Source organism: Strix uralensis, chromosome 4 (genome assembly GCF_047716275.1).
Source record: "Strix uralensis isolate ZFMK-TIS-50842 chromosome 4, bStrUra1, whole genome shotgun sequence".
NCBI lineage: Eukaryota > Metazoa > Chordata > Aves > Strigiformes > Strigidae > Strix > Strix uralensis.
In genome coordinates, this window is record NC_133975.1 from 107690541 (window position 1) to 107708286 (window position 17746).

General features: G+C 45.4%; 1 protein-coding gene across 7 annotated transcripts in view; it reads left to right on the plus strand.

The window, feature by feature from the left end:
* Window positions 1-17333, plus strand: part of IFT43 (intraflagellar transport 43) — a 45132-nt gene extending 27799 nt beyond the window's left edge. For all 7 annotated transcript variants that reach the window (XM_074868447.1, XM_074868448.1, XM_074868453.1 and 4 more), the window contains 6 exons: window positions 960-992; window positions 1500-1546; window positions 14324-14396; window positions 15802-15877; window positions 16224-16286; window positions 17093-17333. In XM_074868447.1, coding sequence (XP_074724548.1) covers window positions 960-992; window positions 1500-1546; window positions 14324-14396; window positions 15802-15877; window positions 16224-16286; window positions 17093-17203 — 403 coding nt within the window. In that variant the 3' untranslated portion in view covers window positions 17204-17333. The remainder of the gene's footprint in view (window positions 1-959; window positions 993-1499; window positions 1547-14323; window positions 14397-15801; window positions 15878-16223; window positions 16287-17092) is intronic.
* The last annotated feature ends 413 nt before the right edge of the window (window positions 17334-17746 follow it).

The window sequence follows — 17746 nt, forward strand, 5'->3', positions numbered from 1 at the left end:
TAGAACAGAAAGCAGATGAGGAGAGGCCTGTCCCATCTCATGGAAGTGCTTTGAAAGGAGCAGTGCAAGGCAATGAAGCAACTTCTCTTACATCTTGGTGTGTCCTGGAGCAGTGTGTGTGGCAGGGGAGAGCCCCGTGCATTCTTTGTCATGGCACCCTGACTTCAAGGAAGGGGAGAATATTTATTCCCAGTGCATAGAGATGAAACTTCACTCTGCAAAATGGCCAAAGCAATCAGCGAGTGATGGAGTATCTGCTAAAAAGAAACCTGGCATTTAATTAACTTTTCAAAGTGCTGGTTCAGCAACCTCCATGTTTTACATTTTGAATATTGAACAAGCGTCCCTAATCGGGACTGAATTACTTCTGGGCTTGCTGGGGTGGAGAGCAAGGGAGCTGCCATTTGCCAGTGCCTCCCCCGCACGTTATTATTATGAACTCCTGTTAACTCAGCCAGATCAACCCTGATTTACTGCAGCGACAGCACATCTGACCTGAACTTGGCTAGCTCAGGTGGGGCTCCTAACTTACAAAGGCAACCAGATAATCTTTATGCACGACCAGGGGGAAGAAAGACCTGTTGATCTCTCAGGGGTAGGTAGACAGAGTATAGCATCTTCTTCACTCCTCAATGTGCCGACCTTTCTACTAAGGCAAGCTTTACCTGCAGCTGATGGCAGAGGGGATGAAAAAGTATCTCAGAAGCTAAAAAACAGGGAATATGTTTCTTGCTGTATCTGAGCATGGCTGCCTTTTTGGACCCAAGTGGTTCTGCTTCAATCTGATGCACTCAGGGACTTTTTGATACACTGGTTTAATGGTCACTCAGAACTCTTTAAGGGTGCAATGTGTTATATTGGACCTGGTGTAGGAACTGTTTTGCATAATAGTGATACAGGGAAAGGTGCCATTTTTTTAATTTTCTCTAGCCTTTTCTAAGCCCTTCCTTGTCTTGCAGGTCAGGAAGAAAGCATGCAGAAGAAGTAGAAGAGTAAGTTCCCATTGTTGCTGAGACTTCTTCCACAACTTTTACATCTGATCTCATGGAGAAGGGACATGCAGCTCTAAGCACCAGTACACCAAGATCTGGAACTTGGGAATGGTGCAGAGCCTGACATGAATTCATGTTGTGTCCTGGGATGGGGCAGGGCTGGTCACTCTATAGCTCCCTGGAGTAGGTGATGGCTCTGTCACTCCCATATGACAGAAAGAAGGAAAAGTACAAAGCATCCGCTTTCCTCCCAGACCCACCCCCGGCCCTAGTGTCTGCAGCCTAAGGGTTTGTCTCAGGTACAAGGCCTTTTCCTTAAGCGCTCTAAGCTGAGATTTCTGCTGAGTCCAGCAATGAGGCGAATGAAAGAAAGTCAGTCTGCAGGCTAAGTGTACCTGGGAACTCTCCCCTTGACAAGTCATGAGGCTTGTGGGGAGGAAGGGGACACACTAAGATGCTTTTCTGGCCTTGCAATTAAAATTATTTCTTTCTTGTGTTTTGCTGCAGCCATCGTCTCAGACAGCAGAGCCTGGAGGCATCAGATGATGGAGGAGGTAAGGTATCACCTACTTGACTGCAAGAAGTGCCTTCATGCTTGTCTGGGGGTTCTTCAGTAAAGTGAGCAGAGGCACCCTCTAAGAAATTGCAAGGAAGTGAACCACCCTGAGGGTAAACAAATGCAGGAATTGATTACATCTCCCCAGCTGCTGACTGAGGGAGAGAAAGCAAAGGAGATGGAGAGGAGGATGAGGAAGGGAACCTGTAGTCTAACTCTGGCTCTTCATTAACACCGAATGATAAAGCACCTTTGGGAGGAAGGAAAGTGTCAAGGACAGCTTTTCTCTGTGATTACCTCCACGTGGAGAATAGTGGACAGGGGCAAAAAGACAGCTAAAAGAGCAGTAAAATGTTAAGAGCAGGGAAAGAAATCGTTGCTGTCTCCTAGTTTAAGTAATAGTATGCTCTGCTTAAAGCCTCTCATGTTTTATGGTAACATCCTTTTCTTGTTCTCATCAGGACAAGCACCACTCCCCTGGGGTCACTGTCATGAGGGAATTCTTAATTCAAAAAATTCGCTTGCTCTAACCCAAGATCATGGATCATAAGCTAAACATAGGCACTGGTGGGTAATCCCATCCCATCCCATCCCTGTACAGACTGCTGTGAAATCTTTTGGACTCCTGACTTAGCACTAGTTTTCTTTATAGTGTATATCACCTGCTCTTCTAGGACTGGATGAGCTAAGAGAAATCTCAGGAAAAATCCACAGTATGAATTTTGAGACGAGCACTAGAGAACTGTGGAGAGCATAGAAATTCATTAAAGTCCGTAGGAGCTATGTCAGTTTTCAAGGGCTAAGAATTTATACAGTGTATAAAATGTTGCATCTGTAAAATATCACCAAGCATCAGAAGAATTACCAGGAGTCACAAAGGATCAGACATCAGTATGGTTAATGAGATTAAATGAAGACTTATTTGGGTCTTCCAGACAGATTAAGCATTGCAACACATGACTGCCAGAAGTGGCACCTTTATAGCATTGGCATCTTCAGAATAGACTTAATTTTCCCCCTGGGAAGTTTCTTAGGCTTCTTAAATTTCAACGTATGTCACTGAGGCTGATAGTCTGTTCTGAACAGCTCTTTGACTGTTTGCGTACGTGCTGTCCTTCTTGTTGAACCTTGGTCTTGTATTCAGAGTATTATAACTGTCTTTGCTAACCAGGCATAAAAATGCTTGCTGCATGTTTGCAGCATGTGACTTTTAGTGCTCTAAGACCTTGGGTAATAAATACAAAATAGAATTGATGCAGAATGTGGAATGAAGACATGGCAAGTCCTAATACACTTCACTCATTTATCTGTGCCTAACCTGTGGTTAACAGTTGTATTTGGATTGTTTGCAAACCAGAGTTCAGTTTTAGATTCAATCTATGTGTTAGAAGAAAGATCCCACTCATCTGATTACGGTTCCTACCCAGGCATTTTCTGATACAGTCAGATACACTGGGCTGTGAATCTAATGTGCATACGGAAAATCTCTAATGCTTGTGCTCCTATTTCTACAGGGAGATTAAGCAAGCTATTCTGGGAGAGGAGTTTTCCATGTGGGCTCAGCAATTGCAGCAAAGAAAAGTGACATATAAACAAACTCCAGAACCTGAATAAAATTACTTTTTGAATAAGCAGAGAGATACAAAAACTGCCCAGTATAGAAAGCAGGGAGTAGCATGCTGTGGCTGTGCAGTAAGTTGAGCCGTGTCAGCCTCCCCTTTGCACAGAACTGCACCTGGTCTTGTGTCCTTAACTCTAGCAGTAAAACTCAGATTCTAAACATACAAAAATCAAGACATTGGTGTATGGATCCCCAAGGATGGGTCATGGTTATTTTGTGCTGCATAATGTGTTAGCTTGTACACCTTAATATGAACAGGCACAGTTGCGTAATGATTGCTGCTGTCAACCAATACATTTGGATCGCCTTTCTCTAACCTATTAGAAAGCTGAGCTGTACCATTCCATTAACATTGTTTGTCCGCCATCCAACCTTTTCATTAGAACAATGAAGGACAAAACTATATGCCCTCAAAAAGATATTTTTGTGTACTTGAAATGTGCTCAGTTATGATCGTTTATACATCATTAACACCCAGAGGCTCAGAATTTGGGGTCCATTGGAGAAAGTGTTAAAAAAGCATAGGGCCTGGAGAGAGCCCAGTTTAGCACGTGGCGAATGGAGGGAAGGTTGTACAGCCAAGTAGAGACTTTTGGCCTCGATATGCCTTGTAGTTTCAGAAATAAGAGTAGAATTCTCTCAATGCTCTTGGCCATTCACCCTGTGCATGAAATAGCATCTGATTCCTCATCTCCATGGGAGTTTGGGAGAGAAGGACAGTCACTTCTCAGGTGGTGTGGAAAAACTGAAGTAGTATGGAAGATTGTAAGTGGGTGGACCAGTAGGAACATGCATGGTGCTATCTGCAGTTTTAGCCATTCCTTATAGTTGCACAGGGAAACCCAAAATGTGCAAGTCATCCATACTGTGCGATACAAACTGTTGAAATATTAGCAGTGAGGTACCTTGACTCAGGTCATGCTTAGAATTCATTTTCTCTAATCCATATTTCTTCTTCATAGAGGCCAGTCCAGGACGAGAGCACCACTTTAATGAGGAGCCAGTTTTGCGTTATATGGAAGCAAAGACTTGTGTTTGACTAAAAGCACCATTTGCTCCTGTAAAACTCCAGGCTGGAAGGACTGTTTTGAAAAAGTGCAGTGGCTCTCTAGAAATAGCTCTGGAGTGTTTAGTTGATGGATACTGGGGTTTCCTACAGCACCCACTGTGAGCTTAGTTGCCCATCCTCCTGCTACCCATAGTAAATGAATAACACACCTTTGCTAGGTGGGTGTGTGTGCAGCTGAACCTTGTTATGGCAGGGTGAGGGCCTCTGCATGGTGGGAAACCTGCTTTATCAGGATTTCATGCATCACAACTTGAGAAATAATAAACCTTCACAAGCAACACAAAAGCATTTAATTCCTAAAGGACAGACCTAGTTGAGTCACTTTTGGCCAGGGGCAATTGGGGGCTTAATGCTGTGTATGTAGCAATCTGGGCAATCTGAGAGAGGAGTTTAAGGGTAATTGCTCAATTTTCTGTCTGTGTCAACAGGGGAAATGGGCAGCAGTGACTGAGCTCTGTATGGCAGGAAAACTGCATGAGATAGGAGATGTGAGACTATCAGTGGAATTTAAAAAGTGCTATCTGCAGAGCACTGCTTCCTTTTCTGTAGCAGCCAAGAGCTTCTCCCAGGTGCAGACTATTCTTTGTCATGAGGTGGGAGGGAAGACAGAACAACCCAGTTCATACTGAAGGGCTTTCCCCTCCCTTTGCTCCTTTCTCTGGTAGGGCAGTAGAGTCTGCTTCGACTTCGCTTGGGTATTTCATTTGGCTTTAGTCTGCTTGTGTGTGTCTTTCTGGCATGCAGCTACAAAGGGCTGTTTCCTGTCTGGGTGAGAAGTGCTGTCATTCCCCCCTCCTCCATCAGCAAACTGCTTTGTCCTTTTGGCTAAAAGTTTCTTTGTTGTTCCTTTCTTGTCCACCAGTTCTGCACTGCTGAGTTGCACTCCCCCGGATGCCTGTCTCCTCACTACATTGCCCTTGTATTTTTCTCCTCAGCACTCTACAGGGGCTTGTTAGCTAAGGCTGTCATCTCTCCCAGCTATCCTTCCCCCATAGACTATTGCCCCATCTTCAGAAGTCACTTCCCCCCTTCTCTCTGTTACCCTTGGGATGCATAGCTCCTAGAACAGGGCTTTTCTTGGAGGACTGGAATGTGATGTGTGATTCTCTGTCTGCAGGAACAACGGCTTGTTATTTTAAAGCAGATAGTGTGTGTGAATGATACAGCTGATTGAAATGAAAGCCTGACTATGCTACACAGACAACCCAAACCTGACCTGCAGGTGAGGAAAGCTGCCAGGAGACAGTCACTAGATCTGTGCCCTCAAGGCAAAACCCCTTCCTGCCTGCTGGGAAGCCTCCTCAAGGAAGTAGAGCTGACGATTAGACCTCTCTATACAATGTCAAACCTCTAGAAGGACTTCTTACCCTTCTGGCGTGTGCCAGCAGCTCCTTTGCATTTGAACAGGATAGGAGTCCAGGGTCTGTGCACAGCAGAGGAGGTGGGCATATGCCATGGTCTCCACATTCTTCTGGGGAGTGATGTCTGTCTGTCAGGTGGGAGACAGTCCTTACAGGGTATCTGGCACCTGCAATTCACAGCCATAAAATATCAAACACCTCTTGAGCTGCATGCAAATATGCACCAATGATGAAATTGCTCCAAACAGAGCTGAAAATAGAGTGCAGTGTGGGTTATTGTTGGCTCTATAATTTCTGATAAAGTTTGCCAGTTGCTTCCCTGGTGAGGTGCTGTTTTTACAGAACACACCGAGTGCTAGTGGATTCCAGGGGCTGTGAGCTGCAAGGACAGTTGCATTGGTTGAGCATGAGGGTAAGAGAGGGGGAGGATGTGCAGGAACAGCCAGGGAGATGGCCCATGGATACTTGACAGGCTCAGGAGGCAGTGGTGGAATGGTTTGGGGAGAGCTAAATGGACGAAGAGTTCTGAGCATCAGTGAAATGGAGACAGAGTGTTTTGGAAGCGTTGTGAATGGGCTGAAGAGAGGGGCCTGGGGCAGAGAGTGACAGTGACTGCTGCTGAGTTTCTGGGATTCTGCACTGTGACTCTGTGTGTGGCGCTGTCAGCACACCACAGTCCTCCCCTTGGCTGCTCCCCTAATGCACTGCCCTGAGTCTCTGCACAAGGTCAGTGAAGGGCAGACTCTGCCCAACCTGATGGCTTCCACTGAACTGTTGGTCCAGGCCAGTTTGAACTCCTCCAGTGACTGCTGACATTGTGATCTAGAGCCTGTGGTGTTCAAGGAAAGCTCCCTCCTGTCAGCCACAGTGGGCAGAGGGGAGCAGAAAATACGTCCCAAGGGATATGTTTGAAGTCCTATTGGAAACAGCAGACCACTGGCGAAGGGGCAGTAGGCAGCTTAATTGCAAGGGAGCACGCACAGCTTGTTGGGGGCTGAAAATGATGGTCTGGGTAAGCATCTTCCATCATTAAATTCTGCGATATGGTAGATATACAGTCATATTGGGTCTGTGATTGCTGAGTCCATAAGTGTAGTTGACGGACTAGGTTTACCTAAAATACCCTTTAAGAAAAAGCTCTTGAAAGATGATTACAGAATTGAGACACCATCATTTAAAACTGCCTGAGGCAAACTCCTTTGAAAATTGCAGCAGTGGAGGGACAGAGAGAGAACCGCGTAGCCCTTGATTGTAGTGTTGTTCCCTCAGGACCCGTCCCCCCTCCCCCTCAGTTTCTCATCTGATATGAGAGAGAGCAGCGGTAAGATTCCTCATCTGTCTTATGAAAATCCGATTCTGAGTGGCTCTGATCAAACCCGGCTGGCTGTCAGCAGCGGTGGCCTTGTGTGGAGGGAGGAGGCTTCTGAGGAGTTGCTGGATGTGGAAGTGTCATGGGTGCTGCCGATCAAAGAGGCATTTTTTAATAAATATATATAAGAAAAATAAAAAACCTAAGGATTTAGCATAAAAGAAATGTAGTTTGTCTTGTTTTTCCAGCATAACATGAAGAGGATGAAATAGAATCAGACACGCCTGCTCCTGAACATACTTCCACAGGAGCATCCTGAGAAGCTTCTTTCCCTGCCACAGTAATGCTCTAATGCAAAATCACTCATCTCCAGCACTGTTGAGGAGGGTTTTGTGTCTCTGAGTTCACCAGACCCTCCCAGGGCAGCTCATGCCTTCTCATCTGCTGCCCCACCACCTTCTGAGTATGTTTCAGGGGAATACTGCAAAGGAACAGGGAACAGCCTTTGAAAAGAGGAAAACATGTTACCGAAAAGGAGGGCAGACATAGTGCTCTGTCAGGGAGCTGTTGGTAAGGCTAGGAGGTGTGTTACCACTCTAAATGCTGATAACCTCAGGAATATGGTGGACTCCCAAGTCCTGAGCCTGGCCTCCAGTCTCTCCTGTCTTCTGCTGCTGGTGAACAAACCTATGCATTAAGAGATTCCCCATCTTTAAAGTCATCAGTGTCTGCTTTTACTTCTTGCACAACGCAAGCCATGGATTACTGCCTGCTGAAGCCCTGCACTGAGCCCAGCGACTCATCTGACAGGGCTGTTCTGTGCCCTGTATCTCTTCACACTTCCCAGGGGTTGAAACTGGGCAGAGGCTTTGTGTCAGTAGCAGCCTTGGGCAGATAGGCCTGATGCCTGTCCCCGGCAAGCCCTCAGCTGAGGAGGAAGCCATGCCACCCCAAGCAGTGTGTGAAAGCACAACACTATCGAAGCAAGCAGCCAGTCATCCTGACAGTATCATCACAGCTCGGTGGCTGAAGAAAAAATTATTTTGTCTGATGCAAGGCAAATGCATAATCTTTTAAGGCAAGGCTGGAGGATCAGTACTGAATCTGCTGCATGACCTCCCCTAGATCCTATTAATCCTCTGGCACCCACTCGCTGGGTGACTTTTCCCATCAGCTTGTCCAGGTTGTGCTGTTGCCGTTCTCTTCTCAAAAGGGTGTTTGGTACATGGGACACTCAGGTTATCATCTGCTTGTCTCAGCTTTTAAAGCAGTGCCCTAGTAGCAGTGGTACTGCCTGCTTTTCACTCTACTGTTTTCATCTCCCTGCTGGCTGATCAGGCAGGTATGCTGTTCTGCATTGGCCTACTAGTAGGGCAATTTCAGTCAGGAAAAGGCATCCCTATGAAATTAATGTCCAAGCATCCAAAGAAGTGTTCTTTATCCTCTCCATTTGCCTGCTGCTCTCCTGAGAAAGCTTCCAAGAGGCTTCAAGCTTGTTTGTGTGTTCAGCAGAAGCTGTCTGTGTCCCTTGTTCCTTATGTTTTTTTGAAGATTTTTTTTTTGCCTGTTGCTTTCCACTTTTTTCTTTTCTTTTTTTTTAATTCTCCATTTTTCCACTTAGAGAGAAAAATTATTTATTGCATTGAGATGCGCTAATTAAAGCCATTTTCTGGTATTTGGTTACTGAAGTGTTTGATGTCTCTCTGACAAGACCATGAAATGCACGGAGTGTCCACAGGGACAGAATTTGCTGAACACGGTGCTTTGTAAATGAGGGGACACAGTGTCGCAGCAGCTCATGAATATGAAACGCCCATGATGCTACCTCAGTGGACTTGGGAACACAGATGAATCCTGTCATGTGCTAAATGAGACCAATTTCTTTCACTTAACTTCATCTTCAATCAGACCTTCTTCCATTTGCCTGTTTAAAATTCCCCAAACGTGATGCAGAAGGTAACAGCATTCAGTAAAACAAAGTTTTGCAGCAGCAGAGATATTGTAATTATTTCAGTTTTACATTTTATGAGCAAGCAACTTAAACTAAAGTTAGTTTCATTCTTATGCCTGCTTAGTGGCAGAGGACTGCCAGCTCCAGAAGCCACTACCCTCTTTGTGTTCTCTGGATATGGTGGTGTGTGGGCAGGGAGGGCAGCATGGTCCCCACTGCAAGAACGTCCCTTCTGAACTGGCCTTTGAAATGCTCACCCAGCTGGGGAAGCAAATCAGACTACATGAGATGGAGTAATTTTTTTGAGTGTCAGGGTGTTGGCTCAGGAGACTCTTAAAGCAGCTCAAGGAGAAAGTGGCAACCACACTGCTGACTAACTGCAGGCCTGACCTGGGACATGATTTCTAGATCCAGCTCTGCCACAGATTTATTGCCTGACCTTGAACAGATTCTGTCTGTCCCCACTTATGTGCTGTCTTGTCTCTAGCAGAGAGCCTTGGGGCTAGGACCAGATCTTAGTATGAGCTTGCAGGATTTTAAGGCACCCAGCTTTCAGGTGTTGCTACTAAACCAAAAATCAGCTCTGCCTGGGAGGGGAAGTGCAACTCACCAATGTGTAGGAGCAACTGGTTGTTAAAAGTGGTGCAGGTTCTACCTCCTGCTTGTTGCTTTCTGTGGTTTTCTTCCTCAGCTCTCAGTCAGTAAGTTAGTTGCCAGGAGGTAAAAAAGGTGATGGTTACTGCATGTACTCTAATATGAACACATATGAACTCCTTTGTTTATGACTTGAAAAGCCACTGTTCCTTGCTTATTGTTTGGCTATCTGCATGTAGTATGGGTTACTCTCGGTCTTTCCCCTCCATCTTTTCCTCCTACCATCCACACATTTCTGCCTTATGCTATTGGTGTCTTGCCATAACTTAGGCATGAAGCTGTTTTTGTGTAGGACCTAGCTCAGTCCATCTGTTGTAATAAAATTACTATTCTTACTTATATGTTGGGACTCAGATGTTCTGAGATGATGTTTGGTGCAGTATAACACGTTAGTCAACATTCGATACTGGTGTCTCCTACCCCACCATAACTTCTGCATGGATACACTCATTTTGGTTTCATTCTTTGTTCACTCTTGTTCACTATCATCTGGGAGATGGAGGGGAGTTTGCATTCATCACCTAGCATTTGGTGCTTACTCGGCATTTCACATCTCCACCATGAGCAGTTTCTAAAGCCAATATCTTGTTTCTTTATGGGCTGAGAAATCCATGGGGAAAGACTTCCTGTTACTCTGTTCCCGGTCATTTTGAGCCATAAAGAGAAGCCTCATACATTCCTCTTTTAAGGTCACTGCATGCACTGAGGTTTTATGTTCCCCCCTCCATCTTCTGTTGCATACAGTCATTTCTGCTGCTTGTAAAACACTACCTGATGTGTGTGTCTACCTAGTCTCCCCTCTCTTCAGCTAAAATGAAAGCAGGATGCTCACTCTCAGGGGGAGAGTGAGTGTCATTTTGAGGAGCACTTACTCTGGGAATGTTACCTGCCATATGAAATGGAGATTCAGAGGAGTTCTATCTGGGGGAGGATGGTTGAGGGAGGTGACATAGGTAACAGTACTTAGCAGCACAGTGTTCAGAGGCCAGCTGGGAGACCAAGGTTGGTAAGGTGATTTGTACTCAATTTGTTCCCCTTTTTAGTATTTTTTTACCAGTAACTCAACTTTTATTTTAATGTTTCTTACTATTAGTATCATATCAGTTTGTTCTCATTTCAAGGTCTTCAGGAAAGGATGTGAAAGTGGGAGAAAAACAGCTGAAGCTGTACGATTTTCATGTTGCTTCTGAGATTTGCCTGTTTTGATTAAAATTGGTTGATATTAAAGACAATATGGAAGCTGTTCTCCAAAATGCAGCTGAGTTATGCAAAAAAACCACCCTCAAAACATATAACTAGACTGCAGAGAATAATCTTTTGTTTCCCGGTTTTGAAACTACCCCTTCTGCTCAGCTGCAAAACGTTTTCTTTTTGTAACGCACAGGCCACTTGTTCACTTCATTGCAGTGACCTGTTATCTGTGAAGGTGTCCTCTTTTGCACGCAGGCAGCTCCTTAGCATGTAGGTGCATTGTGCAGCAATTTCTAAGGTTTACCTACATGGGCACTGAATTCAGACATGAGAGCCTGGACAGTAAAGTATGTGTCAAGATTCTGCACCAAAAACACAGGCTTATGGAAAATGATCTGAAGCCCCCACATTGAACAGGAGGGGAAAAATGTGGGTCACAGAGCAAAGCACACAGAGCGGGGGTTTGTAATGTAACCTTGTCATTGGAAAAATCTGCAGTGCAAGACTGGGAAAACATGGTCCTGCGAACATTTCTGGATATATTAATGTTATATGTAAGTAGCCTCACTACAGCTAAGGGGAATACTAGAAGTAGAGCATATGCCTACAGTCTTGCAGCACAATAGCCCATGTACTTCTCCCCCTGCAGCTGACATAGTGCCATGACTTGGCTGTGTTACCAGAGCTTTCTGGAAAAAAAGATCCGAGTCCTAAGAAGAGCAGCAGAAACAATAGGGGGCTGGAGACTGAGTGAGGGGAAAGGTTGGCTCAACTGAGACACTTTGCAAACTGTACAGAGAGAGAGAAGGGAAAGGGATTGTGGAGAGGTGGCACCTTGGGAATTGGCAGAGGGAAGAGGAAATTCTGAGTAATGAGTGAAATAAAGACCCAAATATTTCAGGGCTGATTTGCCACTGATAGCAGTTAGCCTGGGGAACTGATATTTTCTTATAATTTGCGACATTTTTGTTCTGTTTCCTGTCAGTCTCTGGCAGTCCTAAAGGGCATTGCTTCTGCCTAGTAATGGACAAATCATCTGCACTTTGCAGTAAGAACAAGCATGCACTGGCCTTTGTTGGAGGGGCTGGCAGGAGCCCCCAGAGCGTTTCCAGCTCTTCTGTCTGAAATATTTTCAAAGTGTCTATAAAATATTGGAGCCTTGAATTTCTTTTGGAAAGAATTTCTATGTGATTGCCTGGATTTTGCTAATACAGAGTAGACGTAGCACTCTGCAAGGGGTTTGGGAATCTGTCCATGGAATTCAATGGCAGTGAGATAAAATCAGCACTGAAGAATCCAGCAGTCTTCAAGAACCTGCAAAATGGGAGGAATATCACTGATCCGGGCCTTAAGTTTACAGTTTTTTTTCTAGTACAAAAAGAGATCAGTGAAAGCAGAGGAAGAGGAGGAGACCCCAGAAATAGCTGCCAAAATGAGCACTGAGTGAAGAAATTCAGTTAGCTGCAAACACCTTTCACATTTCTCCTGTCAAAAGAGGATAGGGATATGACTTTCTCCTGCTACAGGGAGTGCTGTTCCATGGGTGAGGGCAGTTCTGTTCACAGTTCGTTCTTAATTTAGTTGTGTTTGCTGAGCAACATTCATGGTCTCCTGCTGAAAAGAATAAATTAGCTCAGGAGAGATTAGACTTTCTCATTCCCATGCTTGTTTGTCTGCACTTAACAGGGCACCTCTGCACCTTCCCCTTGGACCAGTCTCACCAGTCTGTTCCCTCCTTGGTCTTTGTTGCTTATTTACAGGGACTTTCTCCCATATCATCACTGAGCAGGTTTTACCAGCTGCCTCCACAGGTCAGTCTGTCTGTCCATGGAGATGCTTTTGTCCCGTAATTGCATTTTGCTACAAGTTTTACCAAGAGCTGGGAGCCCTGCAGTGAAGAGCCAGCGGGACTACTGTGTATTGTCCCTACAAGCAGAGCGGGGAGAGATCTGCCCCAAAGGCCCAGTGATGCACTGGTAAGGCATTTCTTGCACATGCCTCCTCCATCTAAGGGACAGCCTGGGGGCCTGGGGTCTGTTGTTGCAGTTTCCCTTTAAACGTTTTTGGGAAGTTTGCTGTAGTTGGAGAGCCGCTCTGCAGGCACCTGCTCCTTGGGCGGCTGGGGGCCAGAAGGCACAGCTCTGCTGAGGCTGCCCAAGCTGTCACTGCCTTTTGCTGTGGCCAGGCTCTCAAGGCAGCCCCTGTCCCGCTCAGCCTTCCGCCAGGCAGCCAATTAGCGAGAAATCCCACTGTGTGGCCAGCTCCGAACGGCCACCGTGCCAAGGCCCGGGCTGACCCGTGCCCTGCTGCAGCTGGGTGAGGGCTGCCTCGCACCCCGCCGGCCGGTGAGCTGGGGATGTGCAGTGGACGTTGAGCGGGAGAGGGCAGCTGAGAGCCTGCGAAGCTCTGACAGGCGGCGGACAAAGGGCTCTTCGGGAAGACCCTGCCCAGAGCCCTAAGTGCCATAGGTGGGAACGTCTCTCCAGCTCCTGAATATTCATCTCAGCTTGGGGCAGCAAAATGGGGCAAAGCCAGGCCCAGCCACCTGCTGCCATCCAGCAGTAGCATGGCTGCGTTGACGACAGCCGGGAGCAGCCTGCTCGCTCCAGTGCCAAAGGGGCCAGCTCTGCCCATACACTGTGCAAGGGAAACCTCTTCCCAGAGCCAAACCACAAGCTTCTTAGTCTGAGGGCTCAGGGTCTCTGGAGAGCCTTTGTGGCCTTGAGCCTTTAAAGGAGCCCTGTGCCGGTGAACTCTGTCCTTGCTTTGCGCCTCCAGTTACTTTCCCATTTCTTCCCTCTCCCTTTTTGCTCTCTTCGTTTCTGTTAACAGCACTTTGTTAAATCAAAACCCATGCAATGTTCTCAGAGCCTTGGTGCTTTAGTAGGATTCAGTGTACGCCCTGTTCTTCCTCCTCTCTTCCATTCTTTTGTCTCTAGCATCCTATTTAGATGGAGTAGCTGTAGTCCTTGTGCTGGGTATACCCAGTGACCCAGACATCAGCCATTCCACAGTCACACTGGAAATCGTGAAAATGTTTATGACATTAGAACTAGATGCATCTTCCCTAGTCTTTGTATCTTCTAGACCACCAACATTTTCTTCCTCAGCTATCAGGAAGGTCACAGGCCTCTGCACAGCCTGAGACCCCACCAGCAGCTCCTTCAACATGAAGTTTTACATGGCTTCTCTCAGTTTCTGTCCCACATTTCATTTCTAACAGTCTAAGTGACTGGCAGCTGACCTGAGCAAATGATAACACATTAGAAGCAAATTCTTGCCAGTCTTAGGATGATGACAAGTAAGCAGCAGGGTTTAGTGCAGCTGGCTTCTTTCAGCTTCAAGGTTGTGTTCAAATACATGGTCCATGGCCTATGGAGTCCTACCCAGCCCAAATCTGCTTCTCTTGCAAGATTTCTTTTGACCCCAAGCTTCAAAGCTTCATTGCTTTGTTTTAATATTAAACATTATATTTTTAATCATTGCTAAATAACTGTCTTGTGTTTTCCTGTAATAATAAACAGGCTGTTTCATATCTGTGAAGCAAAGGAACCTTTGTCTCTAGTGAGAGGAGAGCACAACACTCCCCACCTACTGCTGCTGCTTTCTCTTGTTGCAGACATTCCCGTGATCCCTGACTTGGAGGAAGTCCAGGAGGAAGATCTGGCCATGCAAGTGGCTGCTCCCCCCAGGTAAGAGCACTGCCAGGTGCTCTTGAGGCTCTCATCAGCAGTGCAGAATGGCTGGTGAAATTAAACTCCACCTTATCTCATGCTCTCTGGATGTCAGCAGCAGTGCCATTCAGCAGGATTTGGTGCTGTGTATTGTGGCATCAGGGCTCCAAGCTGAACAGTGCAAACTTCTTGTTTCCTGTTACACAGAGAAAGCAATTACTGCATATTCTCTCCATATATAAAAAACCTACAGTAACATGTTTGATATTGCAAAATCAAACTTTCAAAAGTGAGGAATTGCTTGATTTAAGATTGCTTGTATAACACCAGATGCCTCCAGTACACATGCATTATCACACACTCTTTGATTATGCGTGGTCATAGGCTGCTTTGCCCTCCACAGGATATCCTTCACTTACTCAAGTGACTAGTTAATTTGCAAAGTACAATCCTGTTGTTTGAAGGTGTTATCAGAGTAGTCTTGGGGTTAGCTCAATGGAGACCAGCAAGTTTTTAAAAAATGAAATTCTGGGGGGTTTAACTTGAACATATCAGGAAAGTCTTCTCTCCTCTGTTGGGCCTATTGCCAAGATCACAGACTGGGATTTCTGTTGCCCCTTATTTGGAGGGCTGGGATATCTTACTCCTGACCACAGATACCTCTCTCACAAGTATGGAGTAGTTATTGTAATTAAATAGCTGTTAACAAAAATAAATGACAATTTATAGTAGTAAATTCAAAATTACTTCATCTCTTACCAGAGTTAATTTCTGTGTTTTCTCTCTTTTTTATAATCCCATCTGTTCCTCCTGTATCCATAGTCTTCCTGCAACAGAAAAGACAAGTGATTTTCATGGACAAACACAAACAGAAATTAAATCAACAGAGGTCTTTTCTATAGTATTGCATCACCTGTGAAGGGTAGCGTGGCATGACAGTATACTACCCACCTATGCCATGTTTCTCTTTGAAGGCTACATTTTAAGAAATGGTATTTGATAGCTGTGACTCAGCTCAGACATGGAAATCACAAAGTCCCTACTGTTCTGTAGCTTGTATGGTAGGGCGCTCAGAGCCTGCTTTGCTATGGCACTGGGGCTGTTTGAATGTTCACTACGTTCCTGTTTTCTGTCTGGTCCTTGCAGGTAGACTGTGGATCTTCTCTCCAGCATGCTGGCTTCTCTGAAGGAGTCCACGGTTGTTCCACGTCCTGTTTTTATGCACGTGCACAACAGATTTGTCAATGACTGTTCATTTGTTGAATGAAATATGCTTCCGCCTGGGGACATCCATCTCAAGAGTCCACATGGGTGATATGGACACTTGAAATAGGTGTCACCAGACTACCGTTCATGACACCCTTTTCCTCAGATGCACTTCCACACTTACCCAGACTTGTACTTTGACCCTTTCTGGTTACAGTGTGCAAGTGAACCGAGTGCTGACCTACCATGACCTGGACAAAGACCTAATGAAGTATGCTGCCTTTCAGACTTTGGTAAGTAGATGTTTTATGGAGTGACCGATGTGAATCCCTCTCCTTCCAGGCTCCCATCGTCCTCCACAGTGATACTCAGCTGCATAAAATACACAACCCTATCATCCAAACAACCTGCAGGCTTCCTGCAGTGTTCCTCCCTGCAGTGTGGCTTTCGTGCTTGTTTGTGTCTGTAAATAGTGTGGGTATGGTATCTGCTGCTCAGATGAAGCTCCTGCTGTTCTGGACAAAGTATATGTCCCTTATGGGGCAAATGTGCCCATCCCTAGTAAGACCTACCTGGTGAAACAGTGGTGTCCACTTTTTCACTGTCTGTAAGATGGTGACTCTGTGTGTGTGTTTGTAGGATGGAGAGGTTGACCTGAAGCTTCTTACCAAAGTTTTGGCTCCAGAGCATGAACTACGAGAGGTGAGTCTTGGAATACCAACAAGGCAAAAGCTTCTTGTGTGTCTCATACTGTACTTGGAAAGTAAGCCTTTGTTGGTGGGGTGGAGGAAAGAGGTGAGGAGGAGCTTGTCCAAACTGATGGAGATTGGATTTCCACAGCAGATTATTTTAAAGATATATAATCTGTGTGAGATTATGGCATCACTATGATTGGCCCCCTTCAGTATGAAAGAGCTAGTAAAGAAAATGTGAAGGACCTGGCACTGTCACAGATCCCTGCAGAAACAGTGCTCTGTTGTATATTGTCTTTGGTAGCCATCGTGAGCTCCAGGTGGTTTTACAGGGTGGTACAGAGGAACAAAGGCAGAAGGCATTTGGAGTTTGGGCAGAGGGATGTTTTAAAGCAGGACAGAGTAACCTCAATACAACTGGGCAGGCAGGAGTTCAGGACTTAAAACAAAGGATTTCTGCTGCTCAGAATTGCAGATGCTTCAGCAGAAGTGCAGAAGGGTGGAAGATTTTTATGGCTCCTCTTTATGCCTTGCCAGGGAATATCTAAGGTTAACAAGTATCAAAAAATCTGTCCTTTATGGAATTTTGGAACATGAATAATTCTGTCAACATCTTTAAATTGTAGAAGGGATTCACATTTCATTCTGACTAGGATTCCTGTTCTAGCCAACTGAATCTGGGACTTCCCTGGCCAGAGCAGTTGCCATTTAGTTTCTCTCTTTCATTGCTGTTCATCCTGAATATTTGGCATCGTTCAGAGACCTTTGGGTATCACCAGTAACATTTCAGCATGTTTGTCTTTTTCCTCTTGGTAGGATGATGTCAGCTGGGATTGGGACCATCTCTTCACAGAGGTGTCCTCAGAACTAGTGACTGAGTGGGACCTGGGACAGTCTGAGAGAGAGGACCACCTCAGTCTGCCCTAGAGCACTGGCACACCAGACATATACATGCATAGCTGTAAATAGTTTAGCACTTTAATTTTATATTCACTTGTTTGTATTAGAGGATTTATTTCAGACATGAAAATAAATAGGACCTTGCTTCATAGGAAAACTGGCTCGTGAGAAGTTTTTGGTATTTTGTAATAAGAATCTTTATTCACAAAAGAGATTAGGAATTCTAAACCCAATAAAATATTTACTTATGAACAGTCACTTCCACCTCACTAGCACCTTTACAGATCACTGCAATGGTTGATCTTTCCTCTGCGGAAATGCAGCCTCTCTGAATTGGACCATCTTACAATGGAGTGTGGTTTTCGGTGATGGCTATCAGAGAAGCTTAGGCTGATAGGATTTGTTTGCCTAGGACATCAAGATTACCTTCCTCCTCGCAACAGATGCTGCAAGTTGTCAGGATATCCGTTTTACATTTCATCCAGCAGCTTCCAGCCATCCCCTGCTAGTTTAACCTCTCTCCTGGAACATTACCTCTGTATTGACTGAGAGGAAGCGGCATCACTTATT